Source organism: Podarcis erhardii (genome assembly GCF_964252035.2).
Source record: "Podarcis erhardii genome assembly, chromosome: 6".
In the NCBI taxonomy this organism is placed as follows: domain Eukaryota; kingdom Metazoa; phylum Chordata; class Lepidosauria; order Squamata; family Lacertidae; genus Podarcis; species Podarcis erhardii.
The window spans coordinates 2,042,621-2,054,337 of NC_138510.1; the positions used below are offsets into that span (position 1 = coordinate 2,042,621).

Sequence of the window (11,717 nt, forward strand, 5' to 3'; positions counted from 1 at the left end):
CCTGGTGCTCAGAACAGAGGAGGGCTGCAGAGCAAAGGCAGGCCAAGAAGGGGAGCAAGTTGAGCACAGCGGCCCCTGCCAGCTGAGGGATTGTGCTTCCAGGGGCCACAGAGCCCCAATCTTCCATCATCTTGGGCGCCCTCCTCTCTGCACCTTCTGCTTGTCAGCACCCTTCTTGATCTGGGGTGCCTAGAATTGGACACAGGACTCCCGTTGGGGTCTGACCAAGGCAAAATAGAGCAGTACAGTTATTTCCTACACATCTGCGGATGCAGCCTAGATTGTGTTAGCCTTTTTTTGCTGCTGAATAACAACTGTTGACTTGTGAGACTCGCTCATTTGGTTGTCAGGATTGCAGACATGCAGTCCCTCAGAGCAGGCAGGGCAGGTGGGTCCATAAAAACAAGGTGGGTCCTAAAAATTCACACTTAAAGTGTCAAAAAGCCAGGGCAGAGAAGAACAACTACCAGACTTTTAGAAGACATCTGAAGGCAGCCCTCTTTAGGGAAGCTTTTAATGTTTAACGGACCACTGTATTTTAATACTTTGGAAGCTGCCCAGAGTGGCTGGGGAAGCCCAGCCAGATGGGCGGGGTATAAATAATAAATTAGTAGTAGAAGGAGGTGGTCCTTCAGGTATTTGGGGCCTGAGTCATTTAGGGCTTTAAACACCAACCTGAGCACCTGGAATTGGGCCCAGAAACGAAATGGCAACTGGCGCAGTTCTTTTTAAAACAGGGGTTCTGTGAGATCTCAGTGGAACCCGAGCTGGTAATCAGGACGCTGTATTTTGGACCAGCTGAAGTTTCTGTGTCGTCTTCAAGGCCAGCTCCACGTAGAGCACATTGCGGCAATCCAGCTTGGAAGTCACCGCATTGTGATGATGCACATGCTTCCCTCTCACCGACGTGTCACAGATGCTTGAGGCATTGAACCGTCAAATTGTACCCTGGGAAGGGACCCGCAGGGCCATCTAGTCCAACCCCTTTGCGAGGAAGGTTGTGCCAAGGTGTCTGAGGCCAGGTGCAGGATTAGAAACAAAAGCCGTTCTCCTCTCCATCCCCTCTTGACCGCTCTGATTTCAAGAAAGGCCTTTTCCAAATAAATCTGCCCAGCGCTCAGACCAGTCCAGCCCATCTTTCCTTCTTTCCACATCCTTAGCCCATCAGAAACACGGTGGGGTTTTGTGTGACCCCGATCCCATTACCTAGATGCTGTAAAATCTTTAGCTAACAAAGGTGATGGAGACAAGGGCAGTGGGGAGAGGGGGTGGACAGCCTTTAGCATCCCACGTGATTAAAGGGAGCAGAGCCAGCAGCCTCCGGGCGGGTAATAAAATCTGATTTATTGACCCAGCCCAATAACAGCAGCAGCAGCAGCAGCAGCTCAGGCTAGTGAGTAAGTCTTAAATTTCATTAGGTGATAAATACTGAGAGCGAATCAATTTGGTAGGAAAGCTAATTAGCTCCCGCAATTCCACATCGATCTCGGGGCGCCTGGCATTGGATCTCATCTTCTGGCGATGGAGGGGGGCGAGGGGGGAAGGGCCCCGGGGTGGAGTCATGGGGTGGGGGCCCCAATACCATTTGGGAAGAGACTGCTGGAGAGCAGAGAGCAGAGAATGGCAGAGAGGGAAGTCATCTAGTCCAGTGCAAGCAGAAATCCTTGGGCTGGTGGAGTTTGCTGAGTCCTGCCTAGGGCTTGCTTTAGCTGAATGTCTGTGATTAGGGTTTTTGGCTTATTATTTATAGCCTCTGTGCCTCGGACCGCTCGAGGGGGATAAAAATCAATTAAACCAGCATGGCTTTAAGCAAACAAGCAAATGGAAGAAACCTGAAAAATCACAAATTGCAACAAGGAGGGAATGGCTAAAATTATAAAGTGTGTGGGAGTGAGATAGAAAAACACAGGGAAAAATATTTTTCTGCAGTAAAGAAAACCACGCCCTCCAGAGCCTTATAAACAGGATATCCTGTTTATATTGTTTAATTTGAGGCTGGTGGAGTTTGCTGAGTCCTGCCCAGGGCTTGTGAGATGAGCGCCGCACACCCCAGAGTCGTTTGCGACTGGACTTAACTGTCAGGGGTCCCTTTACCTTATATCATGTTTGAATCCTATGTAGGGTTTGGCTGCAAGGATTCTTTGCATACACGAAAATTGCATATGCCCCAACCCTTGGAGCCACCCCATGGCTACTGGGTGAGTGGAGGGGAGAAGGAGAAAGTCCCATGCTCCCAGAGCCCATGCGCAGAGTGTGTCTTTCCCAGCCAGCAAGGCAGAGAGCTCCTATTTTGCACTGACCGGCCTGCTGCGAAAAAAGGTTTAAAGCTCTGCACCTTGTTTGCTGGGCAAGGCCTGCTTAGTGCGCAGGCCCTGGCCGGCTAGGCATGCTCACATGAGATCTTGTGGCAACTTGGTTGCCCTGCCAGATTTTGTGCGAGCATCCCAGAGCCGGCACACTGAGCAGGACTTGCCTCCTGCCCCACGCGCACACCAGCAATGCAGACAGCTTAAAAGCATTTTCCTTTGGCAAGCGCAAAATGAGCTTTGAAGCTCTACACCAGGGGTAGGCAAACTAAGATCCGGGGGCCAAATGAGGCCCGCCAAGCTCGTAAATCTGGCCCGTGGACCCTGCCACCCGCTTGGTCGGTCCCTGGGCGCTGCAGACGCCTCGCCACATAGGGACTGACTTTCACGACGCTGGCACGGCTTCTGGGCAGGCAGCGTTGCTGGCACAGCTTCGGAACTTCCTGCAGCCAATCCGAAGCCCCGCTGCCTGCACACTGAGGTAAACCCAGTGCGGCCATGGACAGAGAGGCCGGTGGGTGGGCAGCGGGTCTGGGCCGTGCCATGGGCATCGTGACAGGCGCATCGCAGGTTGTCAGCCAGAGCTTGGTGCGCCTGCTGGCCCCGCGCCTGGCTCAGCCGTGGAGGGTGAACTGCGTGCCGCCTGCCCGCCAACCCAGCCTCAGACAATGGGCCCCAGGACGTGGTGCATGCCACCTGAGAGCTCTGCAGGGATGGGCTGATGGAGCAGCTGCTGCTCATCAAAAACACCGGTGAGCGGGTGGTGCTGAGACGCGCGCCTGAGCGCGTGCAGAATACGTTCCTCCTCCAGGTCCAGAGGCAGCTGCGGGACCGGCTTGCAGGGTATTTATATTTTTCAAAATATAGCCCGGCCCCCCACAAGGTCTGAGGGGCAGTGGACTGGCCCCCTGTTGAAAACGTTTGCTGACCCCTGCTCTACACCTCGCTTGAGTTTAAGTTGAGCCATTTCAACCAGCCGACCTTCAAGCACACGTGGTTAAAGTGGCACAAGTTGTGAGTGCTGTTTCCTTTAGAGGAAAGAAGTTGGGCATCTGCTCTGCACACAGAAGGTCCCAGGTTGCATCCCGCTGGCATCTCCAGGTGAGGCTGGGAATGTCTTCCAGCTGCAATCCCGGAGAGACCCTGCCAGACAGAGTAGACCATACTGAGCTAGAAGGAGCAGTGATCTGACTCGTTGGCATGGGGCAGCTGCCTGTGTTCATATGCGCACATGATGTTCCTGTCGGAAATCAAGCCCATATCAGGAGAAACTGGCAACTCTCCCAGGCACCCGGCATGATTCCCTGTTGACCTCCCTGGCTGCATTCCCCAGCAAGATCCAGGCTAGGTGCCGCCTAGCCTTCTCAGCGTGAGAAGAACACACCCCTCTTTCCTGCCCCTCCCCCCCCCCGGGCAGGGGAAAGAGATAGACAGAAACATATTTACATGCCTTTATTTCTGTCTTTGCAGCATTACAAAAAACGTGACTGCTCTCTTCAAGCTCCAGCAGTCTAGTGACAAACACTTCCTGGACAGGAACAAACGGAAGAGCTCATATTACACTCTGAGCTAATTCTGGTGCTTTGCACTGTGAATTGACTGTCCCTCTGATTCCCACGGGCAGTCCCAACATTCCCATCATGTTTACTTTTCAAGCTAGCACTTTGCAGCTGCATTGCATCCATATCGTAACAGGGGCAGCTGCCTGTGTTCATATGCGCACATGATGTTCAGTCTCCTGGTTTTATTTCAGCCCAAATCAGCTACAGAAACTACATTCTTGAGCAGAAGGGGCCCCTCCATCCACGATGGGGGCTGCTTCACCCTTTTGTTTCCTGCCCTATTGCAGACCTGGTGCAACTGGCTGTATTTGCACAACTTGCTTTTATGCTGCAGCTCAGTTCTAAGCTTGGTGCTGATACTTCTCCCCTGTTCTTCCCATCCGCATATAAAATATGGCCGTTAAATCTTTCTTTCTTTCTTTCCATTCTTCCAAATAAACTTTAAGAATAATCATTGCCATTTTGTTATTTGCTGGTTGGATGTTTTTATTGGCAAAGGCTGAAAAAGAAAATTTAGTCGACAACAATACAATTTTTCTTATAGAAATCCTGCCTAGGAAAGAAAAATGTAACTTTTCCCCGTTGTGGGGCAGTACATTGTCTAGAAACACATAAATAATTCCAAATATTTTCTATCTTGTTGTTTTTATTCCCGCATATCTTACTGGCTCTCACCCACCAACTATATTCTATCTTTTCTTTTATTTCGACTCCTCAATTAGCAGTTACATTGATTTCACATTTTTCAGTTTTTCCCTTCCAGCTAAGGGACCATATTCAGTTATTACTAATTCAATTTCAGTAAAGGATTGCCCTGGTTTAGTTAGCGTCACAGTGACACTGGCCACACGTATTTATTTACTTTTCAATTTTTACCCCAGTTATACATTATTTACTCTTATTTTACTTGCTTAGGCATCTAAAGCTAAGAGAAATATTAAACAGACATCCTTTCCTTTTGCCTTTTGCCAGATTAACCTTTTTTGATAAACTCCCATTAGTGTGAATTCTTTCTTTTGAATCTGAATAAATGGCTTAAATCCATTGTCTGTTGCAAATCTGAAATCAAAAGCTTTAAGAGTTTCCAAAAAGGAAATGCCATTCTTTATTGTCAAAAGCCTTTTCTGCATACAGAAACATCAGCAAGGTCTCCTCTTGACTTTTGGAGGCAATTAAAGTCTGTGTTGTATGCAATATTAGTGCAACTCATAGTAGACCAATTGGAATTAATGAAGTGAGGTTTATTAATTTCATTGGGTCTACTCTGAGGAGATGTTTGTTGGATACAACCCGACATGACTTTTATGGGTATTGTCACTGCTGTGGATAAAAATGGTTGCTGGGTAGGGATGAGTCTGGGAATAGTCGGGACCTGAATATCTGTGGTGGCTTCACTTCTGTGCTCTCTCTCCCTTGCCCTGCCCAACCCCTGAAACCTCCTCCAGGTCGTGAAAGTGGTCGGCAGTAACATCTCCCACAAGCTGCGGCTCTCTCGGGTCAAACCGACGGACGAAGGCACCTACGAGTGTCGCGTCATCGACTTCAGCGACAGCAAAGCCCGCCACCACAAAGTGAAGGCCTACCTGCGGGTGGAACCAGAGGAGACCACCGAGCCCCACCGCCACAGCTCCCCCACCGGGCACCTGCAAGACACCCAGCTGCTGGGCTTGCAGCTCTCCGACCACAGCAAACTGAGCGGCTCCCACCCACACCACCAGCACCACAAGCCAGGCAAGGAGCTCAAGAAACGCTCCGTGGACGATGCGTCCTGTGCCCTCTAGACTGGGTTGCGTCCCGAGTTGTTGTACTGAATGGCCTAAATGGGGTTTCTCCCTCCTCCACCCCCCACTCTTACACACACACACACACACACACACACACACTTGCCCCATCCCACTGGGTGGTGGGAACATGACATCCCAGTGGCCAGCCCGTATTTGGGCCAGGTTGCTGAGGAACCGATGTAAAACGAATGCCACAAACTAGAGTCACCCCGTCCGCATGAACCTCATTGTCAGCATCCCTTCCACTCGGCCATATAGATATGTATTTTTAACATTCCTTTCTAACTATGAATTTCTCCCCTTGAATGGACAATGGGCTGCTTCTGGGACTCCGGAGACGAAACGGAGCCGCTCCAGGGTGAATTTAAACGGAGGGAGCCCAATTGGCCAGGTTACACTGTCCTGCTGACTGCCCATGTCCACATGGGTAGGAGAGGGCATCTTCCCCAAGGAACACAGCTGTGGATGCCCCCTGGCACCTTTACGGGCGTCCAAGCAGGACTGTCTTCTCTGATTGTCTTTTTGGAAGTATTTAGGGTGTCCGAACATGGGTCTGAGGCCACCTGCCTTGCTGTGAGGAGGTTTAATTCAAAGCTGGATCTTCCCCCAGCTCTGGGGACACTTTAAGCCACACCTGGGGCTGACCCTCCTCACCTTTGCATTGCTAGCTTCTTATGCCATTTGTGAACCCCCCAGAGATGCTCCACCTTGCTTTGTAAAATGAGACGCCCAAGGGATGCCGTTTAGACCATCCGTTTTAATTCACTAGTATCAAACTGTGTAACTATGAAGTTGATGACTGTATATTGTAAATATAACCGACTGTTTCTCCCTCCTGCATTCCCAGGACACTGACCCAGCCCCCATGAGTTTTCCAAGTGGCACCTCTTTGTAACTGTGTGGAGAACCAGCAGGATGCATTCTTGGGGGTGCTGGCCACTGGAAATCCCATCTCAAAAAACATGGGAGGCCACCGTTATAAAACTGGTTGTCTCTTACGACGCCCAATTTGCACAGTGATTTCATGCACTGCTGTGTTCTTCTTTAAATGCTCCACTCCAATCTATGTCCCAATACTATTCTAGAGTGATGCTGCAATCTGGTACTAGAGCACAATAATATGGTAACAATTTGCCAGCTGGAAAAGTTGATGTGGAGCTCGGGTCCAAGAGCTGTCAATCACCGGCTATTGAGCACACAAATGGTGGGAGGCGGATTAAACTCTCAGCACTGCTTCTTATGATTTCTTTTTTTTAAATTTGGGAAAAGTTTGGGATCAGATTGGGATCCTCTTTTTTTATATACTCCCTGGAGCAGTGTCACGGACACAACTGTAGTGAGGCCTCTGTATCTCAGTCGCTGGAAGTGAGAACAAGAGATCTCTTAAGAAGCAGACCTTAGTTGGATGTGGAGGCCACGCCGGAGAACCAACAGAGTCAAATTTGACGGCAACCTGGGAATATAGACCCACCTGGGTGGGTACTTTTTTGGGGGGAGGGGGAATGAGACCCCACCCCTGTGGGAGTGGACACCCACAGGTGGCTGCCACCCTAACCTTGGCAAAAACTCATGGGCGCACAGAATTGTAGAATTGGCAGGGACCCAAAAGAGAATCTAGTCCAGTGCCCTCCAAAATCAATCCTTAGAGCGGGGTCTGGGGATGGCAAGGCTCCCGACTGAAACAATTCTGGTCCCCAAAAACTAGAGCATAAAATGCAGATTGCACAAGAAATACCAATTTTCCGGGTTTCAAAACCAGACGCCCAAACCACCTGGTTCCACAAGCCCCTTTCGCCCCCTCCCCAGTCCTATTCCTCTTGTATATATTTCTATTTGCTATGTCTCGGGGGAGGTTGTTTGCAGAACCAGGCAAGACTGGTGCAGGGAAAGGTAGTCAGCCAAGGGAGGTCAATGTGTGTCTCATCAAGAATACAGTTTCCTGCTGGGCAGAGGGTCAGCCTAGCTGGCTATGAGAGACGACCCCTTCCTTACAGCTCTGTGACTCCAGGCCCAGGGTAGGAGCCCCCTATGCTGCACTAAGAGGGGAGGCAAGCAGCTTTCCCACAATGCCCTGCCCTTACCTGCACCACACAAACCAGTCTGTAACCAGCTGAAGCGAATAAAGTTCTTTAAATGGGCTTGCCATCTCCGAGTCTTCATTCGTGCCAAAACACGCCTGGGGCACACTCTGAAGTGTCATGGAAAAGAAGTTGAAGGCAGTGACCGGGAGCCTGGGAGTCCATGAGGAATGACTGGGGTGGGTCTGTGGTTTGGGGAAAGAGGCAAACATATTGTTGTGTGCTTGCTAATCTCCAAGTGGTGAGGGTTCCCAGCAGCTACAGCTTTTACCCAGGGTTCAGTTTCCTTGGAATGAAGGTCAGCGGAGACTGTGGTGCATTTAGGATTTGCGGTTTTCTTTATGCATATGTACAACCTGAGTTGGGGATGGAAGAGTTCGCATTTCCTTCTCCAGGAAACACAAGCCTACTTCTGACACCAGTGTTGCGTGCACAGCAATTGCTGAGGACCAGGAGACCCCAGGGGTGTGGGAATGCAGCTCAGTGGAGACTGCGGTGTCTTTAGGATTTATAGTTTTATACACACACACACACACACACACACACACACACAACCTGAGCACAGAATGCAGGGAGTTGTACAATTGACACCCCAAACGATCTTGCTTCTCCATTACAGCTTTGGGTTAAGCACAGAGTAAGGCAAGCCTCTGTGCCTCTGTCGATCATCAACAGAGCCCTGAACCTGTTTTGGCATGCTGATAATGATGATCGCCAGAGTGAGCATCTTTTGGTCTGGTGCTCACGCCAGAGAGCCAAACCAAAAACAGAAGCCAGGATTGGCTGCTGCTGTGATCTGGGACGTCCCGCTTAAAACAGGACAGTTGGTGGGTCTGCACTGTGGATAACTTAAAAGGAGGATTAGAGCAATTCATGGAGGAGAGGGCTATCAGCGGCGACTGGCCATTGTGACTATGCGCTGCCTCCACAGTTGGACGTAGCAATGCTTCAGAATTACTTTTGGCTGCAGGAGCTGCCAGGAGGAGGCGTACAAGGCGACACCCAACCATCTTAGGGAATCCCCTCTGGATTTGTGTAGGATTTAAAAAGTTAAAGGTAAAGGGACACCTGACCATTAGGTCCAGTCGTGGCCGACTCTGGGGTTGCAGCGCTCATCTCGCTTTATTGGCTGAGGGAGCCGGCGTAGAGTTTCCGGGTCATGTGGCCAGCATGACTAAGCCACTTCTGGCGAACCAGAGCAGCGCACGGAAACGTTGTTTACCTTCCCGCCAGAGCAGTACCTATTTATCTACTTGCACTTTGATGTGCTTTCGAACTGCTAGGTTGGCAGGAGCAGGGACCGAGCAACTGGAGCTCACCCCATCGTGGGGATTCAAACCACCGACCTTCCAGTCGGCAAGCCCTAGGCTCTGTGGTTTAACCCACAGTGCCACCAAGGTGTCCTATAAAAGGTAAAGGGACCCCTGACAGTTAAGTCCAGTCGCGGACGACTCTGGGGTTGCGGTACTCATTTCGCTTTACTGGCCGAGGGAGCCGGCATACAGCTTCTGGGTCATGTGGCCAGCATGACTAAGACGCTTCTGGCGAACCAGAGCAGCGCACGGAAACACTGTTTACCTTCCCGGCGGAGCGGTACCTATTTATCTACTTGCACTTTGACGTGCTTTCAAACTGCTAGGTGGGCAGGAGCAGGGACCGAGGAATGGGAGCTCACCCCGTCGTGGGGATTCGAACCGCCGACCTTCTGATCGGCAGGTCCTAGGCTCTGTGGTTTAACCCACAGTGCCACCTGCGTCCCTGTGTAAGGTTTACACCTTAGCTTTTTCTTCTCCCAGAGATGTCCCACAAGGCTGAGGGTACGGACTTTCCCTCAGGGTTTACTCCCAAAGTCTTTCCCACAAGTATCGCCACAAAGGCAGGGGAAGTTTAGGATCAGAGTATTCCTTCTCCTGGATGAGCTACCTTCCCAGGTGTCCCTCACTTCCCTCTGTAGCACAGGCAGAACCCACCTTCCTGGCGGTTGGGCCCACTATTGGCCTCGCCCGTCCTCCGGAGCCTGTCTTCGCATGCAGGGGAAGTTCCTAACTCCCATATAGTTTGAGACCCATTGGATCCCCTCAGCCAGTCAAAGATGTTCCTTGGGTGTGTTTGCTGTCGTATGCTGACAGCTTCTAGGAGCCACAGGTGAGACCTGAGTGCAGGATGGTTTGCTGGTTCCGGGGGGGTCCCTGTCCGGTCCGAGACTGAAGCGGGGTCCAAGGCAGGGAGTCAGGCGTAGTCAGGAACTCTGGCAGAAGAGCAGGACAGGGTGCCGGCAGGAACAGGCAACCAACGATGTTGCTCCCGCAACCTGGGCCTGGGGCTGGCCAGCTTTTATCTGCCCCGAGGCATAGGGCGGCCCCAGTCCACAGGTGACTCCCACTCCTCCTGTGGGAACTTAGGTCCCTCTACCTCTCTGCCCTGAGCCTCTGAAGCTCAGGAGAGGCTGGAGGGTTACCGAACCCAGAGGCAACCTCAGCTTCCTCTGACGGGGCTGGGAGAGGAGCACCTGCAGGCAATGGGTCCACGATCACCTCAGGAGCCAGAGCGGATTCAGCTGGTGCCTGCACCTGAGGATCCAGCACAGGTGAGGACCCTTCAGGCTCAAGCCCCAGCCCCGGCTCAGCCGGCCTGGAGGCGGGGACTCCTGTGCAGGCTGGAATTCCTCAAGTTCAGCCTCTGAATCCGATTCCCAAGCCATCACAGATGGGGACCAAAGGTGGACAAAGGACCCCAGAAGGAGCACAACGTGTCCCCACACCTCATACGCTCCAATTTAAATTAATTCATTAATAATAGCAATAATAACAATAATATAAGATGATGATGATGATGATGATGATGATGATGATGATGATGATGATGGAGGCTTTGTCTCCAGACCATTTTTCATTTCCCCAGATGTCCCAAAGAGAGGCAGAGGCTCAGACCTCGTTGACCAGGACCATCTCTCTTCCTTCTCCTCTGCCCCACAATCACCCCGTTACGCAGAGAGAGAAGGGGGGCTGAACTTGTGCACAGCTCCATAAGTAGCCCTGACGGTCTTGTCAGGAAAGAAATACACAGCCTCTCTGCAACCGTCCCCAGGCTTCGCTTGTCTATCTTCCCCGGACGGTGATTTCTCGCTTTGTCTGCCCTTCTTATGCCTCCTGTCAAGCAAACTTACGCCTCACCCAGCAAGAGGCGGAAGAGTGGAAAGTGGGGGCCGGCTGAGGTTCGCCCAAGGCTGATGAGAGCCCCCCCCCCCCCCGCCTCCAAATGAAGAGGGATAAATAAGCAATTCCATGATGCATTCCAGACACAGGAGCCTGGCCAGTGAGGAGGTGCAAATAAAAGCAGAGCCTCAGGCTAGCAAGGGGCTTTGCAAAGCCCCCTCCCACTTCACCACAACTCTGGGCTGGGGGAGCGCTTGATTTCTGCCTGCCCTTGTAGCTGTCAAGGTGCAGCAGCCCTGGCTGGACCAAGGAAGGGGAAACCGGATGGAGAAGAGCCTGCGCATGCAGAAGCATTGCACACCGCTGGCACATGGCGCGGACAATGCACAGCACTCTTGGCTGACCTCTCTCACCCACACACAGGTTGCTCCCGCTTCTGTTCGGTAGAGCATGGGGATCTTGGTCTCTCTCTCTTTTCAAAATTTTTGTTAAACAATCAACATTAACTTACACAACAGTACACAATAATACAATATATACAAACTACATACACATATTATACAGAAAAAGAAAAGAATGAAAATGGAATACATAAAATAAACTTCTGATTATTCTCATTGTCCTGTTTCTTATTTTGTTATTTTACACACACTGCCTTGTTGTTGTTTTTGTTCTCCCAATTCTTTTCATTGCTGGGGGCAGACAGAATTGGAAATGTATTTTTGTGGGTCTCTAGGGAAATAACCCAAACAGTGCTCACTAACCATTCCTTGTCTTCCTGGGCAAAAGGTGGCAAGTGGGAGTTCTGTCCTGGGCCCGTTGTTGTTCAACA

The 11,717-nt window shown here is 51.0% G+C and overlaps 1 protein-coding gene across 2 annotated transcripts in view; it reads left to right on the forward strand.

The window, feature by feature from the left end:
• The window catches only part of VSTM2L (V-set and transmembrane domain containing 2 like), a 90,045-nt gene extending 82,255 nt beyond the window's left edge, over nucleotides 1–7,790 (forward strand). The window contains exons 4-5 of one of the 2 annotated variants that reach the window (XM_081868128.1): nucleotides 5,314–5,599; nucleotides 6,500–7,790. In XM_081868128.1, the coding sequence (XP_081724254.1) occupies nucleotides 5,314–5,599; nucleotides 6,500–6,507 (294 nt within the window). In that variant the 3' untranslated portion in view covers nucleotides 6,508–7,790. Of the gene's footprint in view, nucleotides 1–5,313 lie in introns of both variants that reach the window. The other variant, XM_081868127.1, reaches the window with a different exon arrangement.
• The last annotated feature ends 3,927 nt before the right edge of the window (nucleotides 7,791–11,717 follow it).